At 38.1% G+C, this 18,590-nt stretch overlaps 1 protein-coding gene across 2 annotated transcripts in view; it reads right to left on the bottom strand.

The window, feature by feature from the left end:
* Positions 1-18,590, bottom strand: part of NTNG1 (netrin G1) — a 318,816-nt gene that overhangs the window by 148,131 nt on the left and 152,095 nt on the right. For both annotated transcript variants that reach the window (XM_068538092.1, XM_068538091.1), the window contains exon 2: positions 10,784-11,424. In XM_068538092.1, the coding sequence (XP_068394193.1) occupies positions 10,784-11,424 (641 nt within the window). The remainder of the gene's footprint in view (positions 1-10,783; positions 11,425-18,590) is intronic.

The following is an 18,590-nucleotide window of genomic DNA, read 5'->3' as shown; positions in this document are numbered from 1 at the left end:
TAACTTCTCCTTTTTCATTTAAGATTTTATTGGTTTGGGCCTTCTCCCTTTTTTTTTTCTCAATGAGTCTGCCTAAAGGTTTATCTTTTCAAAGAACCAGCTTTTAGTTACGTTGATCATTTCTATTGTTTTTTAAGTCTCTATTTCACTTATTTCTGCTTTGATTTTTATGATTTCTTTCCTTCTACTAACTTTAGGTTTTGTTTGTTCTTCTTTCTCTAGTTCCTTTAGGTGTAAGGTTAGGTTCTTTATTTGATATCTTGTTTCCTGAAGTAAGCTTGTATTGCTATAAACTCCCCTCTTAGAACTGCTTTTGCTGCATCCCATAGGCTTTGGATCACCATGTTTTTGTTTTCATTTGTCTCTAGGCATTCTCTAACACTATATACAAAAATAAACTCAAATGGATTAAAGACCTAAATGTAAGCCTGGATACTATAAAACTCCTAGAGGAAAACATAGGCAGAACACTCTTTGACATAAATCACAGCAATATCTTTTTGGATCCTTCTCCTAAAGTAAAGAAAATAAGAGAAACAACAACAACAACAAATGGGACCTAATTAAACTTAAAGCCTTTTGCACAGCAAAGAAAACCATCGACAAAATGAAAAGACAAACTACTGAACAGGAGAAAACATCTGCAAATGATATGACCAAGAGGAATTAATATCCGACATATATAAACTGCTTATACAACTCAACATCAAAAAAACAAACAGAACTGAATAGACATTTTTCCAAACAGGAAAGGTAGATGGCCAACAGGCACATGAAAAGATGTTCAGCATTGCTAATCATCAGGGGAATGTAAATCAAGACCACAATGAGATATCACCTCACACCTGTTAGAATGGCTATCATTAAAAAGAACACAAATAACAAATGTTGGCAAGGATGTGGGGAAAAGAGAACACTTGTATACTGCTGGTGGGAGTGTAAATTGGTGCAGTCACTGTGGAAAACAGTATCGAGGTTTCTCAAAAAACTAAAAATAGAACTACCTTATGACCCAGCAATCCCACTCCTAAGTAAATATCTAAAAAAACCCAAAAACACTAATTTGAAAAGATACATGTACTCCAATGTTCATAGCAGCATTATTTACAATTGCCAAGATATGAAAGCAACCTAAGTGTCCATCCACTGATGAATGGATAAAGAAGGTATGGTATATACATACAATTGAATACTACTAAGTCATAAAAAAGAATGAAATTTTGCCATTTGCAGCAACATGGATGGATTTGGAGAGCATTACGCTAAGTGAAGTCAGATGGAGAAAGACAAATACTGTATGATATCACTTACATGTGGAATCTAAAAAATACAACAATCTAGTGAATAAAACAGAAAAGAAGCAGACTCACAGATATAGAGAACAAACTAGTGGTTACCAGTGGGGGGTAAGGGCAATATAGGGGTGGGGGAGTGGGAGGTATAAACTATTGGGTGTAAGATAGGCTCAAGGGTGTATTGTACAACATGGGGAATATACCAATATTTTTTAATAACTGTAAATGGAAAGTAACCTTTAAAATTGTAAAAAAATTTTTTTTATAAAAATAAAAAAGCAAAACAAAATTCCATCTCCTCTTTGCCACTGATTGTTGATCTTGTTTAGATACAGTTTTCTTACCTATAAAAAGGAGGCAGAACTAGCAATCATGAATTTATATGCAGTGCAGTTAATTCTGGTTACACTAACATTTATTATTCTAAATGTGGCTTAATGAATTGGAGTATATACTTATATTGTTATGAAATCAATATATCTATCCACACAATCAAATTACTATGATAAAAGCCAGGGCCTTAACACTTTTGTTCTTGTATTTGGAGAATGAATGGAAAGAGTGTCTCTACTGAACCGCTGATCACATAGATCCACAAAAACTCTTACATTAAATATTGACCAATGGCCATGAACTCCTAATGTGTCAGGAAATACCTTTGAACCTAGGGGCAAAAAAACAAGAAGACCTTCCAAAGATGACAACCACTGAATTAGAATAAAGAACTTGGGTCCTGAAGGTGGATGGAAAAGCTGAGTGTATCCCTATTTCCCATTGTTTGGGCATACAGATGTAGCCAGAACATAACTTCCTCTAAAAATGATAAATTAAGTGAGGGAGAAAATTATCTCACTTTTTTATTATGTGGTATTTTGCCTAAATATCCTTATGTTTCTTAAAAGGAGACATCTTTCCTTTAATGACCCATTAGTTTAAAAAAAATCTCTGGCACTGGGGAGTTAAGGATAAAGAGACAAGTTCCTAAACTGGGTTGTTTTTCTGCACACTAATGAAGTTCATAATTTAACTGGAGAAATTATTAGATACTTTCTCTCCTTATAACGGTATAAACCTCAGAGGAAAATGAGCTGCTTACGCATATATTCTCTTTATAATTCAAGAAATCCTCAAGGATTTAAAAAATATGCCCCAAATCAGAATGGCACTCTGTTGTCCTCTTAACATGGGTTCACACCATAAATCTTTATTTAAAGCATTTTCACTGGAGTTAAGTAGCAATGCTCTATGTTGTTTTTTATTTTTAATTATGGTTACTAAGCTTTTCATCTGAATGCTCTTATTTATTGAATTTCATTTTCCTTCAAAAAGAAGAAGAAATTAAAAATTTTTGGTTGATAGAATGGTTAAATTTAACTTGGAAAAAAAAAGAAGACTTGGAGGGATAGAATCCTTGACTGCAAATTTATGAAATTTTATTATATGAAAGAGGTAGCACACATTCACTATAGTTCCAGAAGAGAGAATGTGAACTAATATATGGAAGTTAAAAGGAAAATTTGATTGCTCTCAACTGAAGGATAAACTTTCTTAAAATAAACTAAGGTAGTTGGCCATTTCCAAGTTTATCCATTAATGTTTGTGGCTTGTTTTAGTGTTTGATGATGCCCGTTAAGTGGAAGTAGTTGCAGGTATTAAAGGTCTATGGAAAAATATGGGAAAAAATTAAGTTCATCTATTTATTTTCCCCCTCAGAAAATGAGCAACTATCTTAATTTTGTTAAAACCTAACACAATATGACAAATTAGCCCAATCACACATTATAAAGTTGCTAAAAATGAAGTAAGAAGTTAGAGTTCAGATAAACACACTGCAATCTGGTATAATGAAATGCAGGTTTCCTCCGCTATCTGAAAGTAGGGAGCTCCTATGAAACCTTTCGTAAGCTGAAACGGTGTAAAGCGAAGAAGCAGTTACCCTAGGGCACATCTTGGTAACAGAGGCACAGAATAAGTTGAGATAAGAGCACAGAAGCTCACAGACACAGTTCCAAACTATGCAGGCTTGATGCTGAGATGCTGCGTGTAGTTCCCAGGGAAGGAGCCTGGTGGTGCCGCTCTCACCAGGCTGCTCAGGGTGCACGCTGCCTCTAACAGGGCTTGCTGCAGAACAATCGCTGAACACTATTTTTGCTTTTCTCCTTTTTAAATAAAGGTGAAAATCCTCTTTAGACTCCTTTTGGTGAACGAAAACAGGTACTAATGTAGGTCTTTTGTAAAAGCAAAATGGGGATACCTGTACTGGGCCAAAAGTCATGGAGAAGTGCCTTCCAGAATATTCCAAGAAGGGTAGAGCCACAAGACTTATTGGTTCATTACTGCCATTTAAAGATGGGTCTTTGGGGAATATTCTGAGTCTGCTATATGTACTGAGCTCACTTCAGGTTAGTGGGGCTACAAGAGCATAATAAAGAGAAAACATGAAGTTTGTAATTAGCAACCTGATTTTGTCACTTTATTATGTGTAGGATGTTATAAAAAAAAAAAAGTCATGGAACTTCTCTGGTCTTCAGTTTCTCATCTGTAAAATGGGGTTAAATAGCACCTGCCTCGCAAGTTACTTGTAAGGACTAAAGGAAAGAAGGTGTATGACAAGAATCTTGTAACCTGAGTGCTGTACAAATGTAAAGGATTACCACTTAAACATTAATAGGGGCTATTAGAATCACCTCATTCCCCTCTTTTCTGATTTCCTTCTGTTTCTCAGAGTTTTTCTTAATTACCTTCAAAAATTACCTCTTAAATGACAGTACTCCACAGAGTTCTGTAACTGTTCTATAAATGACCATAGTCATTTATAATTATAAGGGAAAACACCCTATCGTATCAATGTCATCCATTCCCTAAACTTCAACCATCACATGTAAGGTGATAATTTTCAAACCTACATTTCTAATGCAAACCTTTCTCTGGAACACCAGAGCAGTATTTTCAAATCCTTTACTGGACTCCCCACTTGGATCCCTACTAAAGTCTTTCCTTCTTTGAAATCTGATTGGTTGCCAAGTCCTATTGACTTTGTAAGCAAATATTAAACCCTTATGCTCTGATTGCTTTTGTGGAATTTGGAGAGCTTTTACAGACTCTCCACTTGAGCATCAGGACTTGGAGTTACGGTTGCTCCACAATTAAGCAATGTTACTGCTCTCCTTGTCTCTCTCTGTATTTCCTTGCTAATACAGCCACCCTGGATTATCCTCTAACACCACTGCCTTAGAATGTTTCTCACCTACATTTAGTTGCTATATGAGAACCCGTATAATCTTAGATTTCCTATGACACTGGGAACTCAGAGGCCAAGATGCAGGAATCCTTAAAGGCTTCTTGGAGAGACTAAATGTCCATAGGGAGAAAGAAGATGGAAGAGCATCTCCCAGGATTTGTCCACTCCACCAATTCCTCACTATTTGGAGCTCCTCAACATGCTGTGCTGTTTTTAAGCATAATTTGTAACCTAGAATATCCATTCTGCACTGGCTGCTTGGCATTCTAAGGCACATATTCAAGATACCATGCAAATGTCATCCTCATCAAAGCTTCTGCGAGGCTTCCCAGATTAAGTTAGTATCTCCTGCTCTGTTTCCAGGGCGCTTTACACACTCACACAGTAAAAGCATTTAACCCAAGCTGTCATCATTTTTTGTTTACATGTCTCGGCCCTTTCTGGATATCAGTTCCTTGAAGGCACTGACTATGCCTCCTGCATCTCCATATAGCCACTGTCTAGCCCAGCACCTGTCCCAGGGCAGAGGTAGAGTCTTTTTGGGTAACAGAAAGAAGAAAGGTGTTACAAAAGCACAGTCTGTTAAGCAGTAGTAAAGCCCAACCTCAGTATTTAGGACTAATTGGGAAGAATGGAAAAATGACAGGCCAAATGCGTCAAAAGCACCCTGCAGGACGCCTCTCACAGGAGAGACGAAGGGTAAATATTTTGGTGGATTTATTCAAATTGCAGCTAGGAAAAAGACTAAGAGAAATTACAGAATAAATGTAAGTCTTTTATAATTGGCAGAGCACTTCCGTATTACATGTGTTTTCCAAATTATTTGAGAAAATTTGAAGAATGCCCAACTGCTTTTTTACTTTTAAACTTCCACCGGTGTTCCTGTTTACCTAATATCACAAGTTTGTGCACTAACCATTTGAAAGCCTTGCTTCAAGAAAGTGAATTTCAACCTCACTTTGTCCCAATTAGAGCAAATACCAAGGCGGCGACATTTAAACAAATATATCTGATTCTTTCTGAGGGTAAGAGTATAGGGGACCTTTCTCACTTCTGATACCCAAAGAGAATATTTCTGTCCCTGGACCTTCCCAGGTCCTGGGATTAGGCAGGGAGGCTGTGGTTCTGAGCTGGGGCAGCAGTGAAGCAAAGAAAGCACCCAAAAGTGTGTGGAAGTGGAGCTTCTGTGCTAATGCTCCCTGGATCTTTTCTTAAAGATAAATGGAGGCATCGAGGGCAAAGTCAATTCTATAAATAGTAACTGACAGCCAACCGCCTATAGGGAGTTTGGGTAGGCCCTGCAGGGATCAAGAAATGAGTAAACACTACTGAGAAAAAAATATTGATAATTATGTTTAGGAATAGTGTGTAACAAGGCAAGTAATGGAGATGTGCATTCCAGTTTTCTACCGCTGAGAAAAGTTCTTATAATTCTGTCCTAAATCTTTTGAGGTTGAAAAAAATTTCTGTTATCTTATGTCTGAAACCAGTACCTTGATACGTTGCCGACTGTACGTCTTACAAATAAATGAGCATATTATCCAATGTTCATTGGTCTTTCAGACTTCACAATTATTACAATAAATTGCATTACTTCCTTGAAGCCCTTCACCTCAAAGAAACAATAATGTTGAATTTATATTCTATAAAATCTATGTACCTGACAAATATAATGTTTACTTTTCAATTAATTTGAATCTGGAAAGTTTAAACAGAAACAAAACACTTAAAAGTCAAAACTTCCAATTGTGTGACTAAGAAAACATTTTGGACATTATCTACATTTAACAGCCCTGTGCATCTAACTCCCTGTCTGTATAAAAAGATGTTCAGAACAAACATCTACTCTTCATTTCTCCTCTCACCCCTCGTCTGGGTAGATTTTATTTATGCATTAGATGACCTTTTTGGCCATTAGAACCATCTTGCTTCAGCAGTTAATTAACACAAGTACCATAATTTAATACAGTTAATGCTACTTGATGCCCTTTAATGTAACTTCCATTAGTAATATTATTGTAGTATTACCCTGTAAATTAAAATGAGATCAAGACTAAGAGAGCCACTCTTTAATTAAGGTACTGGCACACTGCACTCGTCTATTATTCACCAGAGAAAATCACTCTGATTTACTGAAGCAGGACATCCATAAGTCAGAATTAGTCCATGAAGATTATTAGGTTTATTGAACAATGTAAGTAACATGGAGTTGCTGAGATTGCCAACGGCCATATGTCCTCTTTTTCCTCCATTATCTTAATAAATACACAATAAGAGTGAGTAAATGGAAGCAAAATATGTATGTAGCAAAAGAGGCATAACATTTTTATGATGCGATTATAGTTGTCACCAATAAAATTGGTATCAGATGTGTCACATGCTAAAAAGAACATAAATGCTACATTAGTTTAATAACAATCAAAACATCGTTTTTACACCAAATAATACAAGTCAGTATAAAACATAAAGGCCATATACACATGTGCACAGGAAGTAGAAAATTGGAATTCACAGTCAATTGTTTTTGTTTCGTAGCTTAATATTTCAAGGTGAAAAAACTTGTAGTATTATGTGTCCACTATTCTAAGGAAATTTACCCACTTTCCCCAAAAAACTCACTCCAATTCTCACATCATGGTGGGGGTGGTGGTGGAGTGACAGGTAGAAAAATATCATTATAATGATCAGACATAGACATGTAAAAGTAAGTCAAACATTGCAATCACATCAAGGATGGTAGAGGGCATGGGTTGAGGGATGCAAAGACAGTTATATTTTGGAAAGTTTATATTTATGATATTCTTGAAAAGAAATTTTAGTACTTTCTTTTAGAGATCATCAATTAATGTTCAATCCTCCTATAGATTATTTACTATGTAGGAAAAAGACGACTCAGGATTTTAACCCAACTGAAATTTTCAAGCGTATATCAGCTTCTTTGCTGAAAGGGCTGTGAACCAGGCAATAGCTCAACAGTTCCCTTAGTGGCTCCATCTTCCTTATATAACTTAGAAGCTGGAGATATGCCCGAGCCATCAGGCCTTGCTTCTTTAGTCCCTCCCTTAAGACTAAAAATACCCCAGCCATCTGGTACCTAGCACAGTACATGCCAGCATCAGTTTTGCCCTGAGGAATTTGGACAGAGTTTGGAGGTGACAGAGTGGAACCTTATGGAAGGGGCTCACCTCTATTGGACCTTTCTCTTTTGCCCAGCTGCTTCCTCACCAGCTTTCAGTTGACTGGTGAACAGGAAAAGACAGTGGAGGTGAGCCCCAGAGAAGGGAGGAGGGCTCCTCCAAACTCCTCAGAACCATTGAAATGCAGTTGAAGGATACTACTAGGATGAAGGATAAAAGAAAAATGAAAAATCTGGTGGGATTCTACATTTCTAACATGGCACCTTTAAGTGACAGTAAGTCCGACTCCAATAGAGAATGCACCAACATGCTTTTAGCTTTAAAGTGTATTTTACATTCTCTTAAATAATCAGAGGGAACAAAAATGAATATCTAATAACAGAAATAAGCCCAAACAATGTTTATTTTCCAGCCAAAAACCTCACAAGACTGCCTTTTTTATAAGTGAAAAATGAGAGTTTTAGGGGAAGTTGGGCTATAAGGATTTTGGCTTAGATTAAGGATTTCTCAAACTGTAAGTAAGCTGACCTAGATGATTCTACCTAACAATATAGATCACACTAGGATTCAAATTCACATCTCAGCTTATTAATTTTGACATTTATTCTTGTAGATAAACAGAATGCTTGTTACTTTGTTGTGGTATGCTATTGTTAATAATATCAACATCAGGGCTTCCCTGGTGGCGCAGTGGTTGAGAATCTGCCCGCCAATGCAGGGGACATGGGTTCGAGCCCTGGTCTGGGAGGATCCCACATGCTGCGGAGCACCTAGGCCCGTGAGCCACAATTACTGAGCCTGCGCGTCTGGAGCCTGTGCTCCGCAACAAGAGAGGCCACGATAGTGAGAGGCCCGTGCACCGCGGTGAAGAGTGGCCCCCGCTTGCCGCAACTAGAGAAAGCCCTCGCACAGAAACGAAGACCCAACACAGCCAAAAATAAATAAATAAAATTAAAAGAAAAAAAAGAAACCAAGCCTCCTTAGTGCCCACCAGAGCTTCTTAAAAAAAAAAAAAAAAAAATAATAATAATAATAATATCAACATCAACTGTTTTTATATATTGTATGTTCCCAAGAATAAGATACTGGAAACTGATCTTTTGCTAAAATATTCATGAGTACAATAGCTGCATTTTATTATAAATCACAAACTCATATTTAACGTCATAGCTCCACACTGCTCTCGTGTCATGCCCTGGTCGTATATGAACTCTAGAACCCACAAGCTCAATATTGAACCAGTGCATATTTCTCTCGGAAATATGATTTTGCTCTAAAGGTATTTTCATCAAACTTCACCAAACCTTGGTTAAAAGTTTTAAAAGAGGCTCCATAGCTAAAGATTCTTGACTCTTCCATGAGAAACATGAAGCCAGAACAAAGCTGAGAGTAGGCGGCCATCAGTTCCTGCTATTCTCCGTAAGTCAGATTCCATAAGGTAAAATTCTGAAACCTTTGCCACCTTACCGAGGTCACGCCCACCACCCCATTCTGCGTGCCCACTCTGGCTCTTACTTAACAGCAGTGGCCATTTCTTCATTCTAGTGCACAAGTGTACCAACACTATTATTAAAGGTGGTTTGAGACAACTCTCTGAAGCCCAGGGAGTCTCAACACTTCTCCAGTCTCTGAGGACTAGGCAGCCCTAAGGGATTACTGGAAGCCAGTAATCAATGAATCTGGACTTATCTGTTTAGCTTTTATGATTAACTAAACCTATATGATGTATGTACTGTTTATATTCTTATCCTCATATATTTTGATTGAAAGCTCTCTTGGCATTTTTAGAACGATTATTGCTTTGCTTCACATTTCCTTGTTTTTTTTCCCAATGTGCTCTCTACTCCACTCTTACCTTTAGTTTTCCCTACTCATCATCTCATGCTTCAACTCCCATCAGTTAGCTATTCTGGTAGCATACCACACTTCAAAATCTGGTTGAGAATCTCTGTGTTGGTGGTCCTGGTTCTCATTATTCAAGTTTTTCATTTAAATGTCTTCAAAATCCCTGGAAACTTGCTCAATTGTGTCTCTGGTATATTATCAAAACAAAGATATGCCTGACTGGGAGCATTAATGCATTTGAACTCTGGTGCATCCGTAATTGACTGACAAAATGAAGGCAGCCTGAGTCAGGTTCATATTTTAAATGATAGCATATCCTTTTAAGATAATAACATCCAAAACCTGAAAAGTAGAGCTTGCCCCTCTTTAACAAATGCAGTGTATTTCCTAAATGCTTTCGGTTATGATTTAATAAATGTAAAGAGATATAACTTTCACTTCCAGAACTTTTTTGGTACGATATAACAAAACATAAACAGAGAGTTGAACCATGCTGAAACTCTCTCTTGCATTCAAAAACAATAGTAAGGGGGCTTCCCTGGTGGTGCAGTAGTTGAGAATCTGCCTGCCAATGCAGGGGACACGGGTTCGAGCCCTGGTCTGGGAAGATCCCACATGCCGGGGAGCAACTAGGCCCGTGAGCCACAATTACTGAGCCTGCGCGTCTGGAGCCTGTGCTCGGCAACAAGAGAGGCCGCGATAGTGAGAGGCCCGCGCATCGCGATGAAGAGTGGCCCCCGCTCGCCGCAACTAGAGAAAGCCCTCGCACAGAAACGAAGACCCAACACAGCCATAAATAAATTAATTAATTAATTAAAAAAAATACTCCTCTTGAACTGATTAAAAAAAAAAAAGCAAGATTATAACAAAAAACAAAAAAACAATAGTAAGATGTATTTCTTGTTTTTCAGTCCCTTTTACAGAGCAGCTGGCTTTGTTCCCCTGGCTTCCTTACCTTAAAGACTTAAACCACGCCCTGACCTAGGGACTTCCTTGTTCTCAAGTAAGATGCTTTTTTTTGGCCTTTGGTTTAAATTCTAAGAAATCCTGCCAGGTTCAGGTTCAGTGACAGCAAGTCTGGGATCACAAATTACTGCTGAGTTAGAAGGGTCTCAAACGCCTCAGAACCTACCTCTAGGCTGGCGTTCCTGAGAAAATGTTACAGTAGAAAGGGACAAATGTCACTCTACGGCTGCAGGAGCAGCAAATTGGCCTTTTCTTTGGACACACCCATTCTCATTCAAGTCAGACAGTTGTTTTCTTACCTTCCGTGAACCTTTATGTCTGAGATGGCGTAAAAGTAGCGTGCCAAGTGTAGCTCATCTACAAATATTTCCCCAACGGCAGGTCTCAAAAGCCTTATCCTCAGGTCTGTGACAGTGAAGAAATCTCTGAGTTTCTTGGTTGTATCCAGTTGTCCGTAGAGGGACGCCATATTGCGTAGCCAAGGTCCGGCAAAAAACGCGAACCTATCTTTGATTTCAAAGTGGATTATTTTGCTATTTGTCATATACCCTGTGGAGTACTCTTCGGTGCAAATGATTTCTAAGACCGTATGCTGTGATAAATCCTTCACGGATTTAGGATCCATGTGAAAAGCATCTAAGCAGTCTGTGGCATAATACTGATAGGGCTGCCATGTTCGTCCATAATCAAGAGATTTCTCCAGGATCATTTGGTCTGGACGCCCCGATTCAAAGGTAATAACTATGTTGTCTGTGAGCTCAATAGTTTTGCTCCAAGACAGAGTGATGTTAACCTGGAGAGGCTTGGGATACTCTTTCCAAGTAGCAGACTGCCAAAATGTAGAGGGATGTCTTCCTTCAAAATCAAACATCAGCTCAGGTGGATGTGCCAGCTCCGGGGTACTTGCATCACACTCATTATTGCACATGTAGGGGTTGCCCTATGGAAGAAGAACAAAAGAGGGTGCATCAAAACACTGGTGTGACACAAGTCTTGCCATATTGCTGTTGCTGAGTGGGAGGCTAGGAGAAAAAGAAAAAAACCAACAACAACCTGCTTGCAGTAATCATTTTTATTTGCCTTAACTGGATTCTCCTCTTTAATAGCTTAAAAAAAAAAAAAAAAAAAAAAAGGCAATATGGTAATTTTCTTGTCTTATTTCCTTCCATAGTCTTTAAGAAATGAAAACAGTTTATTTATCCCATATGTGTTAGACCCATAATGTGATCTCAGAAGCACAAAGACACTGAGCAACTGTCTAACAGCTCAATACCTCCGCATCCTCTTAGAAAGATGCTATAGAAAAGCAAGGAAATTCCTCCATGCCTCAAGGACATTCCTCAAGAGCACATTTTTTAAGAAGTCATTTTTCAAGTAAAGCTTTAGAATTAGCAATGAACCGTAGATACCTGTGTCCTGTTTGGGAAACAATACCCCCATACGACATCCAGCTTCTTTTTGCTTCACCTCAAATCCATCATACTTAACTGGGTCCCTGCTTCATAAAGCTTGCTTTTAAAGCATTTACTTTGTTCACCACAAATCATTAAAATGTGGTACACTACAGGCTCTGGGGCTTGGTCCCAACATCTGCCATCCTATTAGCTAGAGGCAAGGGGATCGCTCAGGAAAGACTTTGGGCGGGGGTGTGCTCCAACTTATCAGGACAGGAAAATCCAGTACTTAATTAGAAGGTTTTTGCAAACAGTCACAGCCATTTGATGTATTACTCTGTGCCGGCCCACGGTCAGCTCTCCGTGGATGTTAGCCATTATTATTATTTTCCCTCACACAAAGGCTAATTCCTTCACAGTCCACTCTAACAAGAAGCTGAAAATAAGTCTCCTTGTCATATATCACAAGTTATAACACCACTTATGCGAAACTAAATGGCTGCTCTCAGGTTTCATTGGTAGACTGATTCTATGGCAAACAATTGGCTCCCCAATTTTGGTTTATTTTGTGTTTTAAAAAATGGTATCATTTGGAGTCAACTATTCAGGTATTTCTCTATTACCCTGTACTGGGTAATTATAAGCATGAATGGGTGAAAGAATCGATCCTCTGACATTGTCCTTAGGCTTTCTCTTGTAAGTACAACTAGATTTTTTCTTTTTTCCTTTTCATGAACTGAGACCTTTTCATCATATCTGCAGGATGCATGAGCTGGATCTCAAATAATGAATTTACACTTTAGACATTAATGCTCAGTTACCAGCTGACTCCTGTGAAATGTAAGACGAACATTGGAGACTTGCTTTGGCCTCCCTAGAGGCAACTTTCTCCTGCCTAGTCAGCTAATACTTTCACTCTCTCTTTTCCATTAATGCAACTGAATCCTAAAGCTGGCAACAGGTTTGGGGGTCTGAGTGTAATTGAGATGGGGTAGGAGAAAGGAGAGAAGGTACTTTATTTGAGGACCAGAAATGTTTTAAAAATATATTCAAGGCATCAGTGATAATGGAAATGTTTCTGTTCTCTCTTGAATTTCAATTCCCTATTCCTGATCCCAGCATCTGTGGCACTATTTATAGTATCCCCCTCATAGTGAGCCAATGGGGGCAAAATAAGTTTCTGTTCCAGGTGGAATAAATCACCAAATTTATTATTATTTAAACTCTCTTAAGCATACCAGAGAGCCAAATGCAGAGCTCTGCAAACTGGCAAAGGCTTTTTATGGAGGGCTATAAATATTGTGGAATCTGTCAGGATTTATAAATTCTAAATATATGGAAATGCACATTTTACTGGAAGGGGTCAGATTTACACAAATCACACCTTCATTTGAAATTTACTGGAAAAAATATGGTCACTTCAAACTCTGTCAGCAGGTAGCCATCTGCACAATCATTAACTTGGATGCTACCACCTTTCTCCTGACAAAAGCGTCTTCATCTGAGGTCAAGGGTATTGAAACACAGGAAATCAACTCTGCGGGATAAACCAAAGTGAGTTATCAGACATTTGTATTAAGTCTTGTTGAAATATAGCATTTCTTTGATTTCTGCTTAGATACACAGAGCTCCTCAGATGCGGACAGGGTCTGTGACAAAAAAGGAGGCACAGCTAGCTGACTCTGGGTGTGGGTCAATACTAGTAAACCTGTCTTAGAAAATATGCTTGAAGATATCTATTTAAAAAGCACTCGTTTCTACATTTGATAAAAGGTGTTGACAATACCCAGCGTTTATTTAGCACTTATAGATCATTTACTTTACATACATTATCCTGGGTAATCCTTTTCATCCCTAACTTACGGAAGAGAAAAGTGAGGCATACAGAAGTGTTAAGTAACTTGTCCAAGGTCATATAACAGAGTGAGTAAGGGGTGGAGCCGGAACCCACTTTTCCTGCACCTGACCTGGCCCATTCAACTCCTAAGTCAATGGAATTCCCTATGATGCAATCTAGTCTTGGAAACAAGAGTTGACTGGCAGAACAGAAGAGCCTATGACCAAATGAGTTTGGAAAACACAGCCTAAGGTCTTCTTGCCTTGGAGAGCCCTAATGAGCATTATCCTACCTCTGAGATGCCTTGACGTTAAGAACCTTCCTTAGCTTCATATATTACCTAGTTTCAGAAACTTATTTGACCACGGATCCCCTTTTTGTTTTAGTAACCCCTATTTATATACCACATAAGTATAGATTCCTGGAGAGCATCCTTCGAGATTCTCTGCTTTGTATTACTCTTAAAGTTGTAAACATGTGGATGGATGCCAAACAACGGGGCACAACCCGAAGTTTTAGTTGTTTAATGAAGACATAGCCACATCCAGCACTGTCTGCTTTTGTTCTGGAGCGGGACACCCTTCCACTTGGGCTGAGAAGATAGCCAGACCAGGATAAATGCTTACACCTACATCAAGTTGTCAGCCATCAAAATGCATGCCAGGAAAAGGGGAAAATTTTGTTTCTTTGCACTGATCTGGTAGTTTAAGCTTCATGTATTCAATAATTATTTATTGACTGCCTACTGTATTATTATATTTAAGGCACTTGTCTTGGCTCTCAGGATACAACAGTAGAAAAATCCAAATCCTTGCTTTTAGCAGAGCTTCCGTCTTAGTTGGGGAGAGATGCACTAAAAAACCCAGATGTATAATGCTTTATAATGTTACATGATGATAACTGCTATACAGAAAAATAAAGCCAATTAAAGGGGAGAATGCTGTTGGAGAAAGGATACTGACTGCAATTTTATATTGGGAGGTCAGAGAAAGTCTCGCCTCGAGAATATGACATTTGAGCAGATTAAGAACAATTCCCAGTTTACACAGGAGATAATCAGAGGTTGACCAAAATGACAGTTTCGTCCTTCATCTGACTCTACTCCTAGTGATAATTTCAGCAGCATAACAATTTATTGAAATTGATGAGTAAACAAATCATTTCAAATGAAAATCCACACCAAATGACTGTAGATACCAAAACCCAAACAAACAAACAAGAAATTGAACTATTCTTATTTCATAGCATCCGTGCTCTTTTAGGAGATTAATGATTTGATGGCCATTAACATAACTTACTGAGAGATAATGACATTGAGAGAAAACTAGCAGAGGAAAAAGAAAATCATTCTGGTTCCCTAAGAAGAAACCCTGCATGCTGGGTGAAAGAGAAAAAAGAGGAAAATAAGAAAGCCAAAGCTGAAAATCTTACCATTCTGGAAAGAGAAAGCTGGAGGTGAGATTATATGCTAAAATATTTAGTGTAAATATTTCATATGGGTGTGATCTGTAGTACAGCACTGTTGTTACAGAGAATTATCAATATGAAAACAATTGCTGTTAAAGGGATTAGATTAATTAAAATTTCAACTACTTCAACCACACCCTAAATCTCTCTAATACCAGCAACAATAAAATTTATATAAGAAAAATAACTTCCTCCTACTTGTGAAAGCAAAGAACACTTCTTGTTGCTAAATCTAGCAGTTTCAGGCATTAGCAAATGTAAGCATTATTTTGTGGCCAGCAGGCAGCCTTAAATAGATCTTAATTTAAGTCCTACAAGCAACAGATCCTTAGCTGATTGTCTATGGACAAAGCAGAAAATATTTATGACGGTGCTGATAATATTTATACCATTAAGAGATGCCTAAATAATTAAACAGATATTGCTGCTAAATATTTCTATAACAATTAGAAGAAGATTGTGATGTTTAATTTCATTTAAAAAATAATGTAGTATTTTACCACTGGGAGAACTGAAGTTAGTTATTAATTAGCACTTTGTAGCCAAAGTGCAATGTTATTATTCTTCTTTAATGTCCTTTCAGAACTTAGAGGGATAAGTAAAATTTTAGATATGTTTGTACTGTTTCTATGGACAGAAGTGTTTTCCTTCTGGTAAGTGACACTATGAAAAGAACATCCTTTCACCTAAGATCTGCTAGATCCTTCAGAGTTAAAAAAGAAAATCCTATATAAGCAGTATACAGTGTAATACTTGTGGTTCCTACCATTGTGAACTTGCTTTTCCAAGCTTTACCTATTGGCAAAATATTGGTAATGACAGTTGGAACTATAAGGAATTCTCATGGGAGATCTGTTACAAACTTGTAAGTTACATGCCAAGCAGGCATGTAACTTACAAGTGGCTGTGAGAAGCATTTGAGTTAACACTTACATAGATTGTGAAAAACACTGACACAGAGCTGCCTTCCAACCATTTGCATCTGGCTCATCCTTGCTTGTTTTATTGGTAAGGGACAGTAAGGAAAAAAAAAAAAAAAAAAGACACAAAGGCAAGGGGAGCAGAAACTGCATTCTGAGATAGCACTCCAGACCTGTTCCCACTGTGACTTTGAAATGGACATCACTATGGCTTTGCCAGTGCAAGGCTTTCGAAGGATGAAGAAACCAGTAGCACAGTCCCCTGCTCACCTCTCAGACAGACAGACCATGAGCAACATGCTTCAGCTGCTAGGCTGGGCTATCGCCTTCAGGAGATGGCTTTTTCTCCTCTTTAAATACAGCTCATTGGGAGCCAACCAAGCAGGACAGTTTCTGGGAGGCTGGTGATTGACCTCTTTATATCAGAGGGGTAATTTTTGGTTGGAGGGACCCCCACTCCCAGTCCTTTCTTGGAACTTCTTGGTCTTGGAAATTCTAGATTTTTTCTTGGCTACAATAAAGGGGAAAGGCCCATCCTTTATGAATTTTTGGATGAAACTCAGACTACTCTGAGTATGGGAGCTGATGTTTAATTAGTCATGCTGAGGTGCCCTCTTCAGGCCTTACAGCTTTGTTACTGACATAAGGGAGGACAGAGAGAAATCAGACCCAGAGGTAAGAACAATCCAAGATAGTGGGTATCTTTCCCAGAAATCTGAAAGATAAATATCAGTGCCACCAATACTGACAAGCCTTGATGCCCACAGCTATGGGGATAGACTCTATATATCCTCAGATGAGAAAGGCCCATAAAGCAGTGTGTTTCCAGTTGTCCACTGTATCTTTGGAAACAAAGGGCAGCAATCTCTTCAAATGGCACTGAAATCTCACTTTGTAACCTACCCTATTGATTGGCATGTTGGGTCCCAATGTAGGGCATATACATGGTAACAGCACAGCCTGAATATTATGGGGCTGACCCAACTAAAATTTTCTGAAACTGGCGTTACAAAAGTACCTATGTATTTGTCAGAGCATGAATCCCAACTTTTAGTTTGGGAAATACGGCCACTCTAAGAATGACAGAAAATACAGAATTTTGTTTTTGTAACTCTGAAGTTAAAAACCTACTACTCCATTTTCTAATGGAACCCCTTGCCCATCACAAAGATTCCTCCCTGCCATAGACACAGGCTTAAGGCCTGACCGAAGCTGTTGCCTGTTTCCATCTGCTTGCTGACAACACTAACCGTGTGTGGACTTTTTAACTCAAGAATAAAGACGGGAGGGCTTAACTTTTCTACAACAAGAATGCTAGAAGCCGTATCACAGATTTCGAGCCATAATAGACACCGGTGTAAATCCCCACAGAGAATTATGGTTAGAATTTTCAAACTGGTGAAGGCTGCAGAGGTCAAGAAGACCAAGTTTCTAAGAAGGAGCCAATAAAAGTCTCAAGCCACAAGCCACAAAAATGGATTCCTATATAGCAATCTAAATCATTACTTTGTATGTACTGAAGAAAAAATAAATATTCATAGAATCAAGTGGGTTCAAAAGTGAATATCTACAGAAAACACTGTAGTAAGCTGACACTATTGTAATTGGTAGGGCAATTGCTTTTACAAATTTATTTTCTTAATAAACATTACTTAAAAATCTTTGGTACAGTATTTTGCCTTATAGATAGTCTCAAAATAGACCAGAACACAGACACTTAAATAACACAAAGCTGAAGCAAGCTGTCAGCAGTCTAAGTTAAAGTAATTTGAAAGAAACAAGGTGAATAAAATACCACGAAGGTAGGAATGTTCTGCACCCTGATGCCATCATGCATTGTGAGAATTAGTTTGAGCATTTTGAATCCTGAAAGATCAGATTTGATTCTCAAAACTTGCTTCCTTTTTCTCTCACATGAGAAAGTAAGTCCAAGATCTGCTTGAAGTCCACCTTCTGAAAACCACCAACTTTAAGAGAGTATAGGAAGACCAAAGCATCCTCTGTTGAAGTGATCACTTAATCACGAGAGGCAGGAAGGTATCTTCCCAATGTGACACTCAAATGTGATTGGGTTTTGGTGTGTCTATTCTGATTTCTCATACTCCTTATTTCTTTCAAATGTCTCTCTTCCAAGTTCATTAGCTGTTTACTGGGTACCATTGCTATGTTTAAAGTATTGTGAAAAACACAGAAATAATACTATAAAATATTTACAATTTAGTAGTGAAGTTTAGACTAAACAAGCAACAATCACATGTTTCTCAGATTGGTTACTCATGCTCTCAGAGACAGCATCAGGTGTCCTTGAGGGTAATCAGTGTCACTAACAACCCTATACAACTTCCTGGAGTTTCACCCCTTGGTACATAATTAAACATATTTTTATACTAAAAACAGAATTTTATGGAGTAAGATGCAAAAATAAATGTGCAAGTGTTTTTAGGAAAAGATACAGAGACATTTCAAGCTTGGAACAGATTTGGATGTA

Source organism: Eschrichtius robustus, chromosome 3 (genome assembly GCF_028021215.1).
Source record: "Eschrichtius robustus isolate mEscRob2 chromosome 3, mEscRob2.pri, whole genome shotgun sequence".
NCBI lineage: Eukaryota > Metazoa > Chordata > Mammalia > Artiodactyla > Eschrichtiidae > Eschrichtius > Eschrichtius robustus.
Note: the sequence above shows the minus strand (reverse complement) of the source record. Positions and strands in the feature narration are given on the sequence as shown.